At 38.7% G+C, this 23,888-nt stretch overlaps 1 protein-coding gene across 1 annotated transcript in view; it reads left to right on the top strand.

Annotated features, from left to right (window-relative positions):
• The window catches only part of LOC122790465 (cilia- and flagella-associated protein 157-like), a 1,902,466-nt gene that overhangs the window by 909,921 nt on the left and 968,657 nt on the right, over positions 1 to 23,888 (top strand). The window contains exon 3 of the mRNA XM_044058010.1: positions 1,138 to 1,291. Coding sequence (XP_043913945.1) covers positions 1,138 to 1,291 — 154 coding nt within the window. The remainder of the gene's footprint in view (positions 1 to 1,137; positions 1,292 to 23,888) is intronic.

Genomic DNA, 23,888 nt, shown 5'->3' with positions numbered 1-23,888 from the left:
GTTACTTTTGTGTTCATATACATTGCATTCATTGTTCTCTATCTACATTGTTTTATATGCAGTTACTTTTGTGTTCATATACATTGTTTCATATGCAGTTACTTTTGTGTTCATATACATTGCATTAATTGTTCTGTATCTACATTGTTTTATATGCAGTTACTTTTGTGTTCATATACATTGTTTTATATGCAGTTACTTTTGTGTTCCTATACATTGTTTTATATGCAGTTACTTTTGTGTTCATGTACATTGCATTAATTGTTCTGTATCTACATTGTTTTATATGCAGTTACTTTTGTGTTCATATACATTGCATTAATTGTTCTGTATCTACATTGTTTTATATGCAGTTACTTCTGTGTTCATATACATTGCATTAATTGTTCTGTATCTACATTGTTTTATATGCAGTTACTTTTGTGTTCATATACATTGCATTAATTGTTCTGTATCTACATTGTTTTATATGCAGTTACTTTTGTGTTCATGTACATTGCATTAATTGTTCTGTATCTACATTGTTTTATATGCAGTTACTTTTGTGTTCATATATATTGCATTAATTGTTCTGTATCTACATTGTTTTATATGCAGTTACTTTTGTGTTCATATACATTGCATTAATTGTTCTGTATTTACATTGTTTTATATGCAGTTACTTTTGTGTTCATATACATTGCATTAATTGTTCTGTATCTACATTGTTTTATATGCAGTTACTTTTGTGTTCATGTACATTGCATTAATTGTTCTGTATCGACATTGTTTTATATGCAGTTAATTTTGTGTTCATATACATTGCATTAATTGTTCTGTATCTACATTGTTTTATATGCAGTTACTTTTGTGTTCATATACATTGTTTTATATGCAGTTACTTTTGTGTTCATATACATTGTTTTATATGCAGTTACTTTTGTGTTCATATACATTGCATTAATTGTTCTGTATCTACATTGTTTTATATGCAGTTACTTTTGTGTTCATATACATTGTTTTATATGCAGTTACTTTTGTGTTCATATACATTGTTTTATATGCAGTTACTTTTGTGTTCATATACATTGCATTAATTGTTCTCTATCTTTTAGGGAAATAGTGCATTTTCTTCATTAGTGGTTTTGTGTCTTTTAGCTGGGAAATTGGCCTCACTGGAAGAATTCCGGGTGCAGAAAGAAGATCTTATGGCAAAGTTTGTAGCTTTGGAAGAGCATTTAAAGAAGCAGGAAGAGGAACGCAAGCAACTTATATATGAACTAGAGAGAAAAGCTGTGGTGGACAAAGACAGGTATGTGCTAACAACAGTCATCAAAAGATTCAAGAGTTAACCAGTTATCTTTACAAATAAGACATTTTTTTCCCCCTGTAAATATTTTTCTTGGTACTGCAGAACAGAAGCCATCTTTAAAGTAGAAATTGTTAGATGATGATTAAAACAGTAATAACTACCATCACTAGTAACATCAAAAAAAAAAAAAGTAAAACAAAGGAAAACAGATGAACTAGTAGCTGGGGTGAGATACAAAAACGTTTTTATTCAGAACACCAGACAAAGTCGAACATAAATCAAGTCATCAATCCAGGTCCAATCCAACCAGCTACTAGTTTGTCTCTTTTTCTTTGTTTTGCTAAATGATGATCTTCTTCTTCTTCTTTCGGCTTTTCCCGGTCAGGGGTCGCCACAACGGATCATCTGTCCGCTCATGATTGGCAGTGGAATTTTACGGTGTCGAGTTGCCAGCCCGGCGCCCAACCTTCCACAGAAGGCACACACATGCACACACTCACACCTAGGGCCAATTTAGAGTGTCCAATCCACCTACTGCATGTCTTTGGGATGTGGGAGTAAACCGGAGCACCCGGAGGAAACCCACGCGACCACAGGGAGGACATGAGACTCCGCACAGAAGGCACCCTAAATGATGATCAAAGCCATTAAATGAAGCTCAATAACAAAGTGAATCTTTGTAAATTGATCTAAACTCACATTTTCCTCTAAGCTCTGACTGCTACCAGTTCTTAGCACAATATCTTGACAAATGATGCGTTACATCTCTTGAAATAATATGTACTTTTTGTATGTAGATATAGCCTGATGGGACAGTGGAGTATGTCCATCTTTGATTCCTGTAACTCCAGGGCTGATATCCCTTCAGTAGCTTTATACGTGTCACAGCAAAAATTGTTTCGTCAAACACTTTTGATTTGGGTGTGTCAGTGATTTGGCAGTATCGCTACATGACCTATATATCTGTATCATGGAGAAAGGATGAAGCACTGACATTTTACAAATTTAGTGTGATGTGTTAGTATCTGTAAGTAAATGTGGACCTACATGGTGTTTGTAAGGGGCTTGCCCTTCTGTAATTTCATTAACTCTTATTTAGGTGTTTTTCTTATGACCAGATTCCCTTTTGAGATTATACCAATGATGTGTGTGAGTTGAGTGGACGCTGCTTTATTATGATATAATAGAGCCTTTTGTTTTATATAGTGACTCTGGTACCAGGTGGGTAGCCATAGACCATAAATGAGGGAATATTAACTGACGGGATGGCCTCTCCTCTTTTCCCTTTGAGAGAGTTGGAGTTTCCATTCTGTCCTGGCTGATAGTCTCCTTGTAATTGTAGAGAAGCAGGCTTACTTACCTGGATGACGCTACCATAGGATGCATCAGTGCCATCATATATCAGTCACCTGGTCTGAGGAACAGGGTAAGTTAAATCAGCATACAGCACTTTTTACTATCCCTGCCTCTGTTTGTCTGGAAATGAATGGGTCATCTTTTGTGGCCAATTGCAAGAACTGGAGATCAGTTACTTAGATGAATGACAGCAGGAAAAAGCAGGCCATCCTTTCTATGTCTTTTATAATTTGTATTCATTAGTTAGCTGGCCACTCATTTGGCTGTACTTTGTGATCTTGACTTGCTGTATTTTCCCTGTCCAAATCTCCTCCTTGTCTGCATCCTAGAAGTGCACCTGTCCAGTAGGGTGCTGTATCCACCAACATTCAGCAGTTTCTTTAGCTTTCTTATGGATTCATTCAGTGTGGTAGGGAAGTCTCTAAGTAGCAAGCATCCTAGAAGTGCACCTGTCCAGTAGGGTGCTGTATCCACCAACATTCAGCAGTTTCTTTAGCTTTCTTATGGATTCATTCAGTGTGGTAGGGAAGTCTCTAAGTAGCAATAAGGAACAAGTAATGTTAGTCCTCCAATGGTACGATTTCTGAGGATGCAATGACAAAATAACTCAACACATGTTCTTAAAATACTTAGATTTTTCCAGTTTTATTTTTTTTTACTTATGTATTTTGTTAAGTGAGTTATCCATATGTGTCGGGCCCTCTTTTAGTGAAGGCCTGGGAGAACTGTTTAATTGAGTGACTTGCTCAGGGGCACTTGGACAGTGAAGGCCTGCGAGAACCAACTCTAAGACCAGATGAAGCTCTTTATCTCATAACCTTAATCCTGTGTGTTAAAGTGACAGTTTTTAAGATGTGCAACTAGCTTGCTTCATTCCTAGTTTGTTAGAGATCACCCACATACTTGGTGTCTCCGGATGTCTGTGGATGGGCTGTTCTTCTTTTGCCCTTCATTTCTCATGGCCCCAGTTAAATAGATAGAAATCCATTAACTGTACAAGTGTGCCAGGCAAAGAGAGTAAAGAAATTTACTATTAATAGTAATATTAATAGTAATAGTAATAGTAATAGTAATAGTAATAGTGATGATAATAGTAATAGTAATATTAATAGTAATAGTAATAGTGATATTAATAGTAATAGTGATATTAATAGTAATAGTGATATTAATAGTAATAGTAATAGTGATATTAATAGTAATAGTAATATTAATAGTAATAGTATTAGTAATATTAATAGTAATAGTAATAGTGATGATAATAGTAATAGTAATACTAATAGTGATGATAATAGTAATAGTAATAGTAATATTAATAGTAATAGTAATAGTAATATTAATAGTAATAGTAATAGTAATAGCAAATTTCTTTACTCTCTTTGCCTGGCACACTTGTACAGTTAACAATTCAGAATTTAAAAAAGTCACACAAGTCCAGTCACTGTACAAGTGTGCTAGATGAAGAGAGTTAAGAAATGTATTAGTAATGTCCTAACAATTCAGAATTTAAAAACAATTAGCACAGAAGTCCAGTCAACCTACAGTTGTGCTAGGTAAAAATCCTTAAAAAATTTACTAATAATGTCTTAGTAATTGTGCTTTCCAAGCTTGTGGCATACTGATTTACAGGAAAAAAATAGTTAAAATGTGCTCATGGTTGTTTAGAGTAAATGAAAGTCTGAAGGACTATATTAACTCAGATAAAAGGCTAGGAAACATAGAAGAAGCTTTAAACAGCAATTCAGGTCAACTGATAAAACACCATAAATCAAAGGCTAAATATGAGACTGCTCAAGAAGAGATGTTTCAGAAATGGAAGAGTTAGAGAACAGAGCACATAGAGAAAACCTGAGATTTTCAGATATAATCCTACCAGTAGAAAGAGTTGACTCTGACAAAACTGTGTATGGAAAATGATTACTCACTGTACACCAGGCAGAAGAAAAACAAGTTTATCCCAGCAGTCTGAGGAGGGCAGTTGTGAGATTCAAGCTGCTATATCTAGATGTCTTCAGAATATTCTTTTTCCAGGGGATCAAAGTAATTTTTGTTTCCGTTGGACCTAATATCTAGGGAATGGAGTAAACTTTTGCAATAGTGGAAGAGTAGAGGGAGTCACCAGAGCTTTTCTTCTTTTGCGTGTGTCATGCTTTGTTGGTGGATCTTAGCAGGCAACTGTTGGAATAGCTTTTTAGTAGGCCATGTAATGATGGAATTTTATTTGGATCATTAAAGATCTGATGGGCTACTAAAAGTTGGTTGTAGGTGAGCAGATTGGTTAATTCAAGCCAAGATAATTGCTTGGTAGGTTGGCAGTGATGTGTATTGTCGGGGGAGTCAGTTGCCAATGTCGCTATTTTATAGTAGCAGGTGTCAAGTTTCCTTAAGTCTGCTTTATTTAGGTTGATAAATATAGGTGAAGCATAGAGAATTGCGGAAATTAGGTGGCTTCTTGCAATGGTAGTTTTGCTGTTGGTGAGGTATTTTCTACATCTGTATAGTGTTCCAAGATTTTTGTGGACTTTTTTATTGTCTGTGCAATATGGCTATCAAATTTCATGTTGTGATCAGTGATGACTCCTAGTAGGTTAGTGTTATGGACTGGTGTGATAGGGATGTTATTAGCTGAATGTATGGGGTCTGGGGCTTGTATGGGATGGAATATCATTAGCTGGGTTTTCTTTTTGGGTTAAGTATTAGCTGAGAGCCGGCTAACCAGGTTTTGATGGCATAAAGGATTCTTGTGTCAATTTCTGGAGCTAAGGGAGTGATGGGGCTAAACAGATGAGAGTGGAATCATCAGCTGTTAGACTAGTGTGGCATGTTGGGTAGATTTGTGAAGTTGGTTGGTAAATATGAGCCGAGGATGGATCCTTGGGGTACTTCTAAGGAGATAATGTAGGTTGGGAGACAGGGACTTTTCCCATTTTACTGCCTGTTGGCAGATGGACAGATAATCCTGAAGCCAGACTAGTATGGACTAGCTTAGATTAAGATTGGAGAGGGTAGTAATCAGTTTGGGATGGGAGACAGTATCAAAGGCCTTGGAGAGATCTAGGAAGATGGTGCAGACAAGGTTGCCATTGTTACGGTATTGATTTACAGTATTGGTAAAACTGATCAGGGCTGTGGTAGTGCTATGATTAGGATGGAATCCATGTTGGGTGTTGGACAGCAGTTTATTAAGGAGGTGGTTCATTATATGGGAATGTACACATTTTTTCAAGCATCTTAGACAGGGGGAATAGTATGGAAATTGGGCAGTAATTAGATAATTCTACTGAGTTAGTGCCTTTGTGAAGTGGGGTTATGTCTGCTATTTTCCACAGGGAAAGTACTCATTGCTCTGATAAGGAGCAATTAGAAGGGAGATGGGTTATGAGATTGCTGTGGCTGCGATCTTGATGTATTCTACTGGTAAGTTAGCAGCCAGTTTACTAAGGTATTTATGTATTTTGCTAGTAGGTATAGGTTTGTAGGGAGAAGCTTCTGTGATCTACAGGTGAGGATGTTAGTTTTAGCTTTGTAGTGGGAGAGTTATTAGTGAGGACTAAAATGGATTTGGTGAAATATTCGTTAAATTTGGTGGCAATATTAGTGTGGTGGTATCGATATTTGGGGGAGGAGTACTTGTTTTACCTGGTTGCAGGATTTTATGGCAGCCCAAAACTTTTGTGGGTTGATTTTGTGTTTGGCTTGGATGTCTACATAGTGGCTCCTTTTGTCTGACCTAATTTGTTTTTTTTTTGGCTTTGTTACATAATTCCAGGTAAGCGTGTCTATTATTTTGTGTTTTATTTTGTCCCCATGAGTCCCAGGGTTTATCTCATTGTTTTAAAAGTAGTTGGGTATGGTTCTAACAGTTCTGATAGGGGCAAGCTGATTTAATATGTTAATTTAAGTTGCTGAAGTAGTCAACAGCACTATCCATTGGAGAGAGGAGAGGGGCCTCTGAATACATTGTTTTAGTTCAGATATGAAGTCCTGGGTTCTGAAGTCCATAAGTTCATAGGTTGGTACTAGGCTATCAGCCCTAGAACCTATACAAGCCTAGCCATAACAATTCCCTAGATATTTCTTCCCACAATATTTACTTCCCGGGACCCATGTCTAGCAGGACGACTGACGTGATCCCTGGGGTGACTTTCCTATCTCCCATCCACTCATCAAGTTTCCTTTTGAAGAGGGCAAAGGAGGCAGTCTGCTTGACATGTATGGGCAGTCTATTCCAAAGTATGGGGAGTCTCTGGGGTCAGGAACCTATCCCTCCAGCTTGTTTTGTTCATTGTGATGACAAGGTTTAGGTCCGTGGAGCATGTGGTTCTGAGGGATTGGGATTTCTTTAAATGCAGCATGTCCAACAGCTCAGGGTATGACGGCCTTGTATGTTAAGCAGAGATCACCTCTGAGTAGACGATATGCCACAGAGTATAGCTGGAGTTCTTTGCACATCGGACTTGTTGGAGGTTGATGGATTTAATTGGATTTGCTTGTTGCCTGGGGTTAGGAACGTATCCCTCCAGCTTGTTTTGTTCATTGTGATGACAAGGTTTAGATCCCTGGAGCGTGTGGCTCTGAGGGATTGGGATTTCTTTAAATACAGCATGTCCAACAGCTCAGGGTATGACGGCCTTGTATGTTAAGCAGAGATCGCCTCTGAGTAGACGATATGCCACAGAGTATAGCTGGAGTTCTTTGCACATTGGACTTGTTGGAGGTTGACGGATTTAATTGGATTTGCTTGTTACCTGATTACAAAGGTGGCTAAGTGATCACTGAGGGTGCCTGGAAGGGAACCGGAGAGGTAGGAGTGAGGTGACCGATTAGTGAAGATCCAGTCTAAGATGGACTCCTTTTTAGAGGTTTTGTCTACTCAGGTAGTGTTATTGATTAACTGAGTAAAGCCATGCAGGTTGATGTGGTTGGTTGGGTGGGATGAGTCACAGGAAGACCAGTCTGTATTTAAGTCATCAAGAATGATTGTTTCTTGCAGGAAGTTATGGGATACCCAGTCTAGAATGGATTTTTTTGTAGTAATATTGTTGCCAGGTGGTATATAGGTTCCAATTATATTTAGTTGTTTTTTTGTTTACTTTTAGTTTGGTGAATATTATTTCAGCATCATTAAATTTAGGTGGGTTGGTGTCTAATTTGGCTATGATCAGGTTATTTTTAAAAATGTGCAATGCCTCCATCTCTTTTTGATGTCCTGTTTTCTCTAAGATCATTATACTCTGGGGGGAACAAATTCATTATCATTTTTTGTGGTTTTACCCAGGTTTCAGTGAGAACTGTGTCAGGGGAGTAAAGGGCCAGAGTGGTATGGAGTTCAGATATTTTATTCAGTATACTTCTAATATTTATGTTGAGTGTTAGGAGGTCTTTTGGATTCCTGAGGGGCTTCAGAATGTTATGTGATCGGTTGAGGGTGTGGTTATGTTTGTAGGGTTGCGATTTGGGTGTATGTCGCCACTGATTAGGAGCTGGGATGCTACATAAAGAATAGTTTTTAGATATTGTGCTATAAATGTGTTGTATTTTGTGGAAATGTGGATGTTTGATTGGTATGGGGAAACTATGAAAGAGGCGAGGTCAACATTTGCGAGATTATAAATAGATGGAGATATTGGTAAAAAAGCTGATTTGTCTTCTGTAGGGATTGGGCAGGTGGGGGATATTGTTTGATGCTTTGGGTTATTGATGTGATGGTAGGATGTTAAATGTACTGTAATGGTGAGGGTTATAACTATTGTAAAGGTTAGGGACAGCATTTTGTTCTCTGAAATTATTCATTATGACACTGTTTAAGATGCACTTGATATCACAAATACATTAGCAAAGAAATTTGGTGTAAATTTCACTCAGTAGACATCTATACAAAACCTGCTTATCCCTAAGGATCTCAACCCCCCCATCATCACTAAAACATATGTAAACAGTCCTCTCCAAAATGAAAACTGCATCCTCCATGTGACCTGATAACATAACAGGCTGCCTGCTAAACAGCAGTAAACATGCACACTCCTACAGCAGTTCAAACTGGGCTTATCTACAGGCTTTGTCCCTGAGATATGGTGCACAGCTGTTGTGATGCCACTTCACGCGGGTATCCCTACAGTGGACCCAGGAGATTTTAGACCCATCAACTTGATGACACTCTTCTGCAAGACCATAGAATGTGTCATCACTGATCTAATCTGATAAAGTTTACAAGATTTGTCCCCCCCAGCAGTTTGACTTTAAGGATAGATCCTGTCTAATGAAGCTGGTAAATTTTTGTTTGGGAATGTAGCACAAGCTGTAGACAGTGGTTATTCCTTCCAGGCAGCATATATTGACCTCACGAAGGTATTTCATACCATATCACATGCTAAATTAATAAGCTAAATGCACTCCAAAGTGATCCCAGTGTAGATAGGTGGATAGAAAATTGGCTGAGCGACAGAACCCACAGAGTGATGGTGGCAGGCAGGTCCTCAGAGAACATGACGGTAACCGCTGAGGGTCTCATGCTAGGACCTCTGATATTCAGTATATACTTCTGTGACCTCCAAGTCAAAAACAGGGATCTGTAGTTAACCAAGCTAGCAGATGATTGTAAATTGGGTGTCATACTCCAACCCCTTCTGATATGCAGAAGCTACAACGTGAACTTACACCTTAATAGCTGGTGCTCAGAAAATCAGCTAAAATAAAAATCTAAATATATTACATTGTCGCAATTAGTAAACAACCCCACACAGCTTATAGCATCAACAGCATCCTACTCCAAAATGAAGATGTTGAACTTGTAACACGGGTAGATAATTCTCTCTCCTTTCATCATCGTGTTTGGCGTAGCTGATTTGTAAAGGATATCTCCTGTGGATCCAGTGAAGTCTTAACTGCTGTTTATTCTACAATAATCAGGCTCATCACTGAATACAGTGCCCCCTTTGGGATATTACTAGACATGTCAAGCATTTGTAGAGACCCCAAAGATTCCTGTTGAAAAAAAAAATCATGGGCCTATAAGACCTTACCCACCAAGGGAGGTTGGAGGCTTTATCCTATATTCAGGTTCCTAAGGAATTCTAAAGATTGATCTGTGTCTTGCTTTCCAGGCCTTTAGAGATCCAACAGTCCAAGACCTCTTATATGTCCACAAGTCAAACAGTCCAGTGACCAGTAGGACAGAAATAATAAACTGCTTCAGCAAATAAATCACAGTGGACTGATTTGTCACTTGACTATTGTGTCCTAGAAAAACAATTCCACTCTAGATCAAGCAATGACATAAACTTCTTCCTTCAGCTGCTCCCATTAGGGGTCGCCACAGCAGATCAACTGTTTCCATTTCCTCCTGTCCTCTGCATCTTGCTCTGTCACACCAACCACCTGCATGTCCTCTCTCACCACATCCATAAGCCTTATCTTAGGCCTTCCTCTTTTCCTGTTACCTGGCATCTTCATTCTTAGAATCTTTTTCCCAATATACTCTGCATCTCTCCTCAGCACATATCCAAACCAATGTAATCTTGCCTGTCTGGCTTTGTCTCCAAACCTTCCAACCTGGGCTGACCCTCTAATATACTTATTCCTAATTCTGTCCATCCTCGTCACACCCAGTGCAAATCTTAACATCTTCAACTCTGCCACGACAAGATCTGACTCCTGCCTTTTTGTCAATGCCACTGTCTCCAACCCGTATAACATAGCTGGTCTCACTACCCACTTGTAGACCTTCCCTTTCACTCTTACTGGTACTCGTCTGTCACAAATCACTCCTGACACTCTTCTCCACCCACTCCATTCTGCCTGTACTCTCTTCTTCACCTCTCTTCCACATTCACCATTACTCTGAACTGTTGATCCCAAGTACTTAAACTCATTCACCTTCGCCACCTCTACTCCCTGCATCCTCACCATTCCTCTATCCTCTCTCTTATTCACACACATATATTCTGTCTTAGTCCTGCTGACCTTCATTCCTCTTCTCTCTAGAGTATATCTCCACCTCTCCAGGGTCTCCTCCACCTGTTCCCTACTCTCACTACAGATCACAATGTCATCTGCAAGCATCATAGTCCACGGGGATGCCTGTCTGATCTCGTCTGTCAAAGCAATGACATAAACTATCTTCCTTTAAAAAGGAATTTGATAAGTCTCTAGTTCTTATTCAACTCTGGCATGACCGGCCTCTCTCTCTCTCCCTAGTGGCCAGGCATAAATAGCCACAAAGGCAAGGTTGCCTTTTATTGTCTTTGATTCTGTTACTCTAAGAATGGGTTCGCCAATGGAAAATTGCATGTGTGTTGATGTGCAGTTCATCAGTCATCATTTACTAGTTTTAAACTAACAGAAGAAGATGCATAGTGTGGTGCCTATTGAAAGTCTGAAGAGCACAGCTGTGATCTTCACAAGTGGTTTAAAGGGGATTTATACCACATCTGAAGTTACAGTATGTCAGTATAGTCCTCCTAACTCCAGATGTAGGGGTCTTGGAGTTTGCATGTCTATTGCTATTAGCAAGAGTATGGATAGTGTAGCAGGGTAAAATCTCTGTAAAAGTGCTTGTATAACAGTGAGCTTCACAAGTCACTCTCTTGTATTTGAATCACAGTTTATAGTGTCAACAGTCTCAGCGCCAGGTCAAGCAATTCTGACAGGGAGTACGTTGCAGTAGTTTTAATATAACTGATTCATACATTTAAGAAATTCAGAGTAACGTAACGCTATGTTTTCATACAGTTTAATTTTAAAAATACAGGTTAACCAATGTGTCTTATTAATAATATAAGTGCACTTGTGCTGTTTTCATACAGTTTAATTTTAAAAATACAGGTTAACAAAAGTGTCTTGTTAATAATATAAGTGCACTTGTGCTGTTTTCATACAGTTTAATTTTAAAAATACAGGTTAACCAATGTGTCTTATTAATAACACAAGTGCACTTGTGCTGTTTTCATACAGTTTAATTTTAAAAATACAGGTTAACCAATGTGTCTTATTAATAATATAAGTGCACTTGTGCTGTTTTCATACAGTTTAATTTTAAAAATACAGGTTAACCAATGTGTCTTATTAATAATATAAGTGCACTTGTGCTGTTTTCATACAGTTTAATTTTAAAAATACAGGTTAACCAATGTGTCTTATTAATAATATAAGTGCACTTGTGCTGTTTTCATTCAGTTTAATTTTAAAAATACAGGTTAACCAATGTGTCTTATTAATAATATAAGTGCACTTGTGCTGTTTTCATTCAGTTTAATTTTAAAAATACAGGTTAACCAATGTGTCTTATTAATAATATAAGTGCACTTGTGCTGTTTTCATACAGTTTAATTTTAAAAATACAGGTTAACCAATGTGTCTTATTAATAATATAAGTGCACTTGTGCTGTTTTCATACATTTTAATTTTAAAAATACAGGTTAACCAATGTGTCTTATTAATAATATAAGTGCACTTGTGCTGTTTTCATACAGTTTAATTTTAAAAATACAGGTTAACCAATGTGTCTTATTAATAATATAAGTGCACTTGTGCTGTTTTCATACAGTTTAATTTTAAAAATACAGGTTAACCAATGTGTCTTATTAATAATATAAGTGCACTTGTGCTGTTTTCATTCAGTTTAATTTTAAAAATACAGGTTAACCAATGTGTCTTATTAATAATATAAGTGCACTTGTGCTGTTTTCATTCAGTTTAATTTTAAAAATACAGGTTAACCAATGTGTCTTATATAAGTGCACTTGTGCTGTTTTCATTCAGTTTAATTTTAAAAATACAGGTTAACCAATGTGTCTTATTAATAATATAAGTGCACTTGTGCTGTTTTCATACAGTTTAATTTTAAAAATACAGGTTAACCAATGTGTCTTATTAATAATATAAGTGCACTTGTGCTGTTTTCATTCAGTTTAATTTTAAAAATACAGGTTAACCAATGTGTCTTATTAATAATATAAGTGCACTTGTGCTGTTTTCATACAGTTTATTTTAAAAATACAGGTTAACCAATGTGTCTTATTAATAATATAAGTGCACTTGTGCTGTTTTCATACAGTTTAATTTTAAAAATACAGGTTAACCAATGTGTCTTATTAATAATATAAGTGCACTTGTGCTGTTTTCATACAGTTTAATTTTAAAAATACAGGTTAACCAATGTGTCTTATTAATAATATAAGTGCACTTGTGCTGTTTTCATTCAGTTTAATTTTAAAAATACAGGTTAACCAATGTGTCTTATTAATAATATAAGTGCACTTGTGCTGTTTTCATTCAGTTTAATTTTAAAAATACAGGTTAACCAATGTGTCTTATTAATAATATAAGTGCACTTGTGCTGTTTTCATTCAGTTTAATTTTAAAAATACAGGTTAACCAATGTGTCTTATTAATAATATAAGTGCACTTGTGCTGTTTTCATACAGTTTAATTTTAAAATACAGGTTAACCAATGTGTCTTATTAATAATATAAGTGCACTTGTGCTGTTTTCATACAGTTTAATTTTAAAAATACAGGTTAACCAATGTGTCTTATTAATAATATAAGTGCACTTGTGCTGTTTTCATACAGTTTAATTTTAAAAATACAGGTTAACCAATGTGTCTTATTAATAATATAAGTGCACTTGTGCTGTTTTCATACAGTTTAATTTTAAAAATACAGGTTAACCAATGTGTCTTATTAATAATATAAGTGCACTTGTGCTGTTTTCATACAGTTTAATTTTAAAAATACAGGTTAACCAATGTGTCTTATTAATAATATAAGTGCACTTGTGCTGTTTTCATTCAGTTTAATTTTAAAAATACAGGTTAACCAATGTGTCTTATTAATAATATAAGTGCACTTGTGCTGTTTTCATACAGTTTAATTTTAAAAATACAGGTTAACCAATGTGTCTTATTAATAATATAAGTGCACTTGTGCTGTTTTCATACAGTTTAATTTTAAAAATACAGGTTAACCAATGTGTCTTATTAATAATATAAGTGCACTTGTGCTGTTTTCATACAGTTTAATTTTAAAAACACAGGTTAACCAATGTGTCTTATTAATAATATAAGTGCACTTGTGCTGTTTTCATACAGTTTAATTTTAAAAATACAGGTTAACCAATGTGTCTTATTAATAATATAAGTGCACTTGTGCTGTTTTCATACAGTTTGCACCTTGAGCACGTGCAGAGGAATTGTGCTCTAAAGCCAGAGGTAACTTTAACATAGGGCATGTCTGTGAGGGTATATGTACAGTTGTCTGCAGTAGACAGGGAGGGCTTCATAGATGTCACTGTCATGATAGCTGACAAAATGATTGGAGCTGCTAGACTGTGGCAGATACTAGAGGGACGGTGAAAGAAGAATGATGTAAAAAATATGTTACAATACAAACAAAAGATTACTTGGTTCAACAGAGGGTACAATAAATATCATCTTGGGAAGACATGGTACATAGTCCTAACTGCTTTGCCAAGGATGGTCTGCATCCCCTCCCCCAAGACTTTTATATATTGGCTAAATCCTTATCACCTCCATAGTGACATTTTTAGGCAGTGTCTGACTTCTAAAGCTTTTATTGGTTCATAGGTGTGCACTAGCATAACAACCACAAGGGCCATTTTTATGCCAAGCCATGCATCCCAAATCTCTGACAAGTTCTAGTACCTCAGCAGTGTAAGCAGGGGCTTGGGAGATGAAATATTTACAAATAGGGGCCTGGGAGATGAACCATTTAGAGGCTTTCTGTGTCCATTAGAGAAACAGGTGCCAAACCAGGGGTGAATTTCCAGTTCTCCATCCAGTTGTAGTTATGCTTGAATTAGGTTAGGGAGGAACTCTGCTTTACATACACGGGGAGCCTGTTTCCAAGCAGGGAGTGTCTCTGGGATATATACCTGGCTGTCCAGCAGGTCCTATTTATATCATATTAAGGTTTAAGTCTTAAGAATGTGTAGTTCTGATGGTGTTTGTTTTGTGGCTATGCAGAACATCCACCTGAGCGGGACTGACAATATCTTTGATGCCCCTCAACAGTCTGTACGAGACAGAATATAGGAATAGGGCCTTGAGGTGGTCTGCACAGGACATGTTACTTACACCCTTGTATTTGTTTAGTGAGGAGCCTCTATGGATGTTCCAGTTGTTGGACATGCCTGGATAGAAACATACCAATAATGGGTGCTGAATACAGAGGAAGAATGACCTCATTGGACCTATATGCCATACCTTTATTTGTAAGTTACACAACACAGTATGATTTTCTCTGCACCCATGATACACAAAGGCTTAATTACTGTCTAAGTGTGTCCTCATGACCCTGACTACTGGGTCGAGACGTAGGGGTTTACTGTCAATATGGTAGTTACCAGAGGTGGCTAAGTTCCCAAAGTTTACCATTATGCATTTCTTGGCATTTCATTTTAGTCCATGGCTCTGACATCAGTTATTTGTCTGTGCCAGCCCTTCTTTGAGAACAATAGTGTCAGTGAGGGATTCTATAACTACTCCTAATTTGCAATCATCTGCAAATTTAGTCAGCCAGAGGCCCATGAAATTGGCTGTAACTTCAGAGAAGTAGATGTCAAAAAGGTGCAGTTCCCAGACTGATTCCCAAGGGACTCTGGTGACTGGCCTCTTTGTATATGTGAACTCCCAAATTCGAACTTCCTAGGTCCTGTCTGTGAGCCACATGGCTACTCACCAGGTGATATAAGGGTCTATACCCACTATCTTAAGTTCCTCAGCAATGCTGGAGAGAGGTATTGTGTGAAATGCCTGGCCAGGTAAAGATAGGCAGTATGAACAGTTTTGCCCTCTATTCCTTTGGTGATATTCTCAAAAAAGTCCAGCAGCTTGAATAGGCATGACTTGCCCCTGATGAAACCATAATGTCTGGAGGTTTCCTATGTCATTACTAATTATTTCCATGGCTTTGCATATGAGACTAGTGAGACTTATAGGTCTGTAGTCTCTAAAGTCCACAGATGGCAGCTTTTGTGCAGAGGGATGACAGTTGCCATTCTGCAGTCATGAGGCATGAAGCCTATTCGGCAGCTACGGTTAAAAAGCAATTCTAGAGGGTCTGAGAAGTCTCATTTCATGCTATTTAGAAGGCAATGTGGAATATTGTTCAGGACCACTGATGCAGTGTTATTGGCCTTAGAGAAAGCATTGAGGACCTTTTCCATAATGATAGTTGGGAGAGTCCTATTTGATGACGTTTTCTGAAGGGAGGCTGGGGGAAGAGGTAAAGTTAAAGTTGAATTTGTCTGCCAGTGTGTTTGCTATATCTTTTGACTCCGCATATGTGGCTTGAGTTTGTGAACATAGCTAAAGAATGCCTTGTGGTTATTTGTGGCTTAGGAGGCCAGAATTACCTACAGTTTTGCTTTGGTGGCCATTATTTCTCCTTTGAGTTGTCTGTTTAGTTTGACGAGGGCCTTTATCCTGCTGGATGCTAAATCTCCTAATGTTCCCATGCTTTTGCTCCTGTTATACAGCCTAACTAAACAGAATCTGGATAACATTAAGGGATTGATTCTCAACATTCGGAGCCTTAAGAAAAAGCCCAGCTGCTTATAAACACTCCTTGTCCTGGAAAATATTGATACATGCAACCTGCTTCAAGGCCATTGAAATCACCTCTTGAATACAGAGTTTCAATGCCTATCACACATTCAGGCGCACCACATTAGATAAAGGCACTAAAGGTAGCTATTTCCATATTATTGAAAACACAGTTCATTTCCAGTCTTGTTAGACAAAATAATGACCTGGAACTTCTCTAAATCGAATCTCCTATTAACAAAACCCGTTATCATACCATACGTAACTCTAGGACAACTGTATGTCCTCCTCAGCCCATACCTTCTGCCATGGAATTCTATGTACATAGCCAAACACCATCTTACCAAGAGACTTCAACTACTCCTTTATATACAGGGAGACTTGCACATTCTCAAATACGGATGCCTAGAGATTTCTGTAATTCATCAATATAAACTCCATGGAACTCGCGCTAACCAGCAGTAATAAAATCCTGGACTTGATCCTTACCAATATATGGCAGCTTTGCTCGCTACCAGTTGTAACTTCTTCAGTTGTCAAATTAGGCAAGTCAATCACATTCAGCACAAGAATGATTCCTGAAGTATCTTCAAATACCTGCGTGTTTAGAGACTAGGCAAATGCTAATCTATTATTGACTAAAGCCCAAGCTAAATTCAAAAGACCCTTCTGTCGTGATGACCCTACTGCTCACACAGAATCTTTCACTGCTAAATTATATTCACATGTAAATTGCTGCATAAATGCATCTGTCCCCATTAGAAATAAGTACAGTGCAAAATTCAAATGAAACCCCTGAGGTGGAACCCAAACATAAACAGGCTCTATAAAAAAATCATTGTACACAGAAATAAATTTAACTCTCAATATGCCAAAAACACTCTTGTTAAACTAAACAAAGAAGTCCAGACCCTGATAAAATCAACCAAAACCAGCTATGAGGTAAAAATAGCCACCTAGGTAAAGACTAATCACAAAGGCTTGTGTAAACCCATCACTGTGTAGAGCTGATAGCAAGTGATACTCTGTACCTGGATTCAGAGGACATAGCCAATCTTCAAAACAATACCCATCCCTCTGCAGAGCTGATGGCAAATGATACTCTGTACCTGGAGTCAGAGGACATAGCAGTCTTCAAAACAATACCCATCCCTCTGCAGAGCTGATGGCAAATTATACTCCGTACTTGGATTCCGAGGACATAGCCAATCTTCAAAACAATACCCATCCCTCTGCAGAGCTGATAGCAAATGATACTCCGTACTTCGATTCAGAGGACATAGCCAATCTTCAAAACAATACCCATCACTTTGCAGAGCTGATAGCAAATGATACTCCATACTTGGATTCAGAGGACATAGCCAATGTTCAAAACAATACCCATCCCTCTGCAGAGCTGATGGCAAATGATACTCCGTACTTGGATTCAGAGGACATAGCCAGTCTCAGAAACAATACCCATCACTGTGCAGAGCTGATAGCAAATGATACTCTGCACCTGGATTCAGAGGACATAGCCAATCTTCAAAACAATACCCATCCCTCTGCAGTGCTGATGGCAAATGATACTCCATACGTGGATTCAGTGGACACAGCCAGTCTCAGAAACAATACCCATCACTGTGCAGAGCTGATAACAAATGATACTCCGTACTTGGATTCAGAGGACATAGCCAATCTTCAAAACAATACCCATCCCTCTGCAGAGCTGATGGCAAATGATACTCCGTACTTGGATTCAGAGGACATAGCCAATCTTCAAAACAATACCCATCACAGTGCAGAGCTGATGGCAAATGATACTCTGTGCCTGGATTCAGAGGACATAGCCAATCTTCAAAACAATACCCATCACAGTGCAGAGCTCATGGCAAATGATACTCTGTACCTGGATTCAGAGGACATAGCCAGTCTTAAAAACAATACCCATCCCTCTGCAGAGCTGATAGCAAATGATACTCCATACTTGGATTCAGAGGACATCGCCAGTCTCAGAAACAATACCCATCACTGTGCAGAGCTGATAGCAAATGATACTCCGTACTTGGATTCAGAGGACATAGCCAGTCTTCAAAAGAATACCCATCACTGTGCAGAGCTGATAGTAAATGATACTCCGTACTTGGATTCAGAGGACATAGCCAATCTTCAAAACAATACCCATCCCTCTGCAAAGCTGATGGCAAATGATACTCCGTACTTGGATTCAGAGGACATAGCCAGTCTTCAAAAGAATACCCATTACTGTGCAGAGCTGATAGTAAATGATACTCCGTACTTGGATTCAGAGGACATAGCCAATCTTCAAAACAATACCCATCCCTCTGCAAAGCTGATGGCAAATGATACTCCGTACCTGGATTCAGAGGACATAGCCAGTCTCTGAAACAATACCCATCACTGTGCAGAGCTGATAGCAAATGATACTCTGTACCTGGATTCAGAGGACATAGCCAATCTTCAAAACAATACCCATCCCTGTGCAGAGCTAATGGCAAATGATTCTCCGTACTTGGATTCAGAGGACATAGCCAGTCTCAGAAACAATACCCATCACTGTGCAGAGCTGATAGCAAATTATACTCCGTACTTGGATTCAGAGGACATAGCCAATCTTCAAAACAATACCCATCCCTCTGCAGAGCTGATAGCAAATTATACTCCATACTTGGATTCAGAGGACATAGCCAATCTTCAAAACAATACCCATCACTGTGCAGAGCTGATAGCAAACGATACTCTGTACCTGGATTCAGAGGAGATAGCCAGTCTTCAAAACAATACACATCCCTCTGCAGAGCTGATGGCATAAGATACTCTGTACTTGGATTCAGAGGACATAGCCAATCTTCAAAACAATACCCATCACTGTGCAGAGCTGATAGCAAATGATACTCTGTACTTGGATTCAGAGGACATAGCCAATCTTCAAAACAATACCCATCACTGTGCAGAGCTGATAGCAAATGATACTCCGTACTTGGATTCAGAGGACATAGCCAATCTTCAAAACAATACCCATCACTGTGCAGAGCTGATAGCAAATGATATTCTGTACTTGGATTCAGAGGACATAGCCAATCTTCAAAACAATACCCATTCCTCTGCAGAGCTGATAGCAAATGATACTCCATACTTGGATTCAGAGGACATAGCCAGTCTCAGAAATAATACCCATCACTGTGCAGAGCTGATAGCAAATGATACTCCGTACTTGGATTCAGAGGACATCGCCAATCTTCAAAACAATACCTATCCCTCTGCAAAGCTGATGGCAAATGATACTCCGTACTTGGATTTAGAGGACATAGCCAGTCTCAGAAACAATACCCATCATTGTGCAGAGCTGATAGCAAATTATACTCCGTACTTGGATTCAGAGGACATAGCCAATCTTCAAAACAATACCCATCACTGTGCAGAGCTGATAGCAAATGATACTCCGTACTTGGAGTCAGAAGACATAGCCAGTTTCATAAACAATATCCATTACTGTGCAGAGCTGACAGCAAATTATACTCCATACTTGGAATCAGAGGACATAGCCAGTCTTTAAAACAATACCCATCCCTGTGCAGAGCTGATAGCAAATGATACTCCGCACTTGGATTCAGAGGGCATAGCCAATCTACTGTCAGACATATTTAGCTCAAACATCAGCCTTTCTCCTCTGCAATATTCTTAGATCACCTTCCCCCTTCAGTCTCCTAAGAACAAGTTGTCAAGGAGCTAATGCCAAGAACACTATGGCCATTTGGACAGATAACATAGGCCGCCTGCTGGTCAGCCTGAAACATGACTTGGCTGACCCCCTACAGAAGTTGTACAGTATCAGCCTCAAAACAGGCTTCATGCTGGATGAATTGAGGACAGGAATAGTGATTCCTTTGCACAAAGGTGGGGATTTAAAGTCAAATAGACACCCATAAGCTTGACCAGATTCATCTGTAAATGCTACGGAAAAAGATCATTATAGAATTAATAAATAAGGGGGTAGGTAAGCTGCAGACCCTTCACCTAAGACAGTTCAGGTTTGTCAAGGGCAGGTCCTGACCACTTAATTTGGGTGAAAGTTACTGAACCATTAGATGAGGGACCTCACAAAGATGTTCAAATCCATTGTACGCTGAGGTATCACAGATAAATTCTGCCAGCTAAATGCCAATCCCTTTGTAACTCCTTGTATAGCAAATTAGTTCACAAATATTTATTTATTTTGACATTTGTTGGAAGTCAGGGCAGGTGGCTCTACCTTCGCCAAAAGACCTGTCACTAGTGGTGTACTCCAGGGTTCAGTCCTTGGGCCATTCCCCTTTGGTATTTACTTCTCAGAGTTCAAAGTTAATATTAAGGGTTGTGGACTAATCAGGTTTGTAGATGACTGCAAACATGATCCCATCACAAACTCTCCTGTGGATACCAAGATCCACTTAAAGGGCCTGTACCAGATAAATAGTTGATGTCAAAACCATGGACTAAAACTAAAGGCCAATAATTTTATAACCATGCCTTTTGGCAAACTCAACTCCCCTTGTGGCTATCACTTTGACAACACATCCCCAAAAACTGATCCCATTGTTAATGATATGGGAACCTATGTTGACAACAAGCTGTCTCTTGATCATCACGTATTCACTGTTGTAAGGAACGCCATTTTCATCCTACAACTTGTATGTAAAGCTATGGTATCCAGATCCAGGGATGTAATAATTCCACTGTACCTAGCAGCAATTAGGCTAGTCTTTGAGTATAATAATGCTCATTTTTATTATGTACTTGTTCCAAACACTTGTCACAACTGGAATGTCCACAATGCTTTATCACTATATAGAAATCAAGAAACTAAACTGTAAAAAATATGCAGACCATATCAAGATCTTGTTCCTTTTCTCAGCGTTATATATGTTACTGAGAGGAGACTTTTGTCTCCTATATGGACCTTCAACAGACCTTATTCTGTTACACCTATTACATTCACAAGTCCAGTGGTATAAATACTGACTCAAGGGATCTCAATCTCTTTTGAAAAATAAATAGAACATGTTAGTGAGATAGGTTTGTAGCACGTTGTATGGAAGCATCTTCCACTCCACATAAATCAAAGTACTTCTGTTACTCTATGCAAATGTAATTTGGAAGAATGGAAGGGTAACCATAATTTCATCCTCACTTTAGCACCCCTGCTCCTCATAAATAAGGGAAACATGAAATTGCCCCAACATATGCTTGTTTGGCCTATCTCTGGGTTATTTGTATGCAAAATGTAAGGACTAGAAACTACCATGGGAATGTAATGCTAGATTTAAGATCTACACAGCTCATTAGCCTAGCAAGTGCTCATGGACCTATAAAACTAAGAAGGACTTTATAGAAACTGAGAAGAAAGACGTTAATTGGAAGGTATTTGTATTTATTTATTTATTTCCATTCCTTAAGTGAGGTAGAACACAGACTGCAATCAACCATTTTCAGGCTTACCCGAGGGTAACACAACATACATCTAAAAAAAATCAAGACTATACAAACGTGAATGTGGAACATTTGATGCAATACACAGAATGATAAAGACCGAATCAAGAATATACAAACGTGAATGTGGAACATTTGATGCAATACACAGAATGATAAAGATCGAATCAAGAATATACAAACGTGAATGTGGAACATTTGATGCAATACACAGAATGATAAAGACCGAATCAAGAATATACAAACGTGAATGTGGAACATTTGATGCAATACACAGAATGATAAAGACCGAATCAAGAATATACAAACGTGAATGTGGAACATTTGATGCAATACACAGAATGATAAAGACCGAATCAAGAATATACAAACTTGAATGTGGAACATTTGATGCAATACACAGAATGATAAAGACCGAATCAAGAATATACAAACTTGAATGTGGAACATTTGATGCAATACCCAGAATGATAAAGACCGAATCAAGAATATACAAATGTGAATGTGGAGCATTTGATGCAATACACAGAATGATAAAGACCGAATCAAGAATATACAAACGTGAATGTGGAACATTTGATGCAATACACAGAATGATAAAAACCGAATCAAGAATATACAAACGTGAATGTGGAACATTTGATGCAATACACAGAATGATAAAGACCGAAATACATACATACATGCAAATATTTAAAGCATGGGCAATAATGCCCTTCTAACTTACCAATATACCAAAACAGTTGTTCCCATGATGTGTCTAGGCTGCTCTTAAAATATCTAAACTAGTGCTTGCTTTACTGTAATTTGGTAGTCTGTGCCATACATCAGCTGATGTCTCAGGGAATCAATTTTCCCAGAGGTACTTGTCTTGAAATTCCTTATGCACCCGAATAAGGTCTCCTCTGAAATATCTATATGAAACACTATACAAGTTTGGATATTTTAGTCTTTCAAAATAACTTACAATGTTAAGTTGTCAATCTCGCCTTCATTCTTGCTTGATGGGTTCGGAGCCGATCCTCGGCTCTGACTCGGCACTTGCTAAGCTCGAGAGTCACTTTTACCAGCTCGAGGCAGCCCCATATCCCATGATGCAAGGCGGTAAGTACCCAGATCTCGTTTGCCGCTTCGCTGATGAGGTCCTCCTTTTACCAGCTCCTGGTAAGTGATTTATACACTACTTCTTTGCCCCTTTTTTCAGTTTAAAGTCATTTTTAAAGTTAAAATTAATAGTTTTAGACTAGTTTTAGTCCTTTCCTGACTAAATTTCCCTCTCTACTAAACCTTTTTAGTCAGGCCTTCTCCCATCCCATCCCATCCCCCCCCTTGTTAGGGTGTGTGTGTGTGTGTGTGTTTGTGAGACAATATATTTTCCCTTTTGGGATTGTAAAATTTTCTTGGACAAGTGTTGTGTGTGTGTGTTTTCAACATGTCTAAGGAAAGGGTCTCAGGCTTTAAGAAGTGTGACTCGTGCTGTCAGAAAATGTCTCTGACAGACGGTCACACTTCTTGCCTTTACTGCCTGGGACCTCTCCACCTGCAGGACTCCTGTGCGATTTGTCATTCTTTTAGCCAGAGAGTCCTGCAGGAAAGGAGAAATAAGCTTATTTTGAGGGGCCTTCTTAAGCCGGAGGGCTCTCCGGCTAAGTCGGCTCCATCTAAGACTTCTAAGTCTTCCAAGGCCCAGGCTTCTGTGTCCAAGCCTGCGGCCTCGGCTCCGACTCTTTCAGAGTCGAGATCGGCTCCGGCTGGAGCCGATTCTGGTTTGCACAAACCTTCGGCACCGATGGCTATCGGTGCCGATTCTGGTTCGACCACTTCGGTATCGGCTCCGATCGGTTCCAATCACCATGTGGCTCAGGCTTCGGTGTCGGCGCCGATCGGCTCCGACACCCTTACATTTATGTCTGTATCTGCTCCGGCCGGAGCCGATGCATCGAAACCTTCTGTCGGTGCCGAGAAGTTGTCGGCTCCGACAGCTCCTATGGTTTCGTCGGCTCCGATGGTTCCTTCGAGGAAGAGGTCTAGGTCCCCTTCCTTGGAGCCGATACTCTCGGCTCCGGCTTCTCCTCTCCTCTCGGAACGGAGCCATCGGAGCCGATCTTCCAGGTCATCTAGGCTTTCTGACCATGATTTAGAGAGAGTGGTCAGTAGATTATTAAAATCACAGGCACTGGCCCAAATGCTACATAGTCCGTCTCAACAGAC

The sequence above is a fragment of the Protopterus annectens genome, chromosome 16.part0 (genome assembly GCF_019279795.1).
Source record: "Protopterus annectens isolate FY-2018-M chromosome 16.part0, PAN1.0, whole genome shotgun sequence".
Classification (NCBI taxonomy): Eukaryota; Metazoa; Chordata; order Ceratodontiformes; family Protopteridae; genus Protopterus; species Protopterus annectens.
The sequence above is the reverse complement of the archived record's forward strand: the minus strand, read 5'-3'. Positions and strand labels throughout refer to the sequence as shown.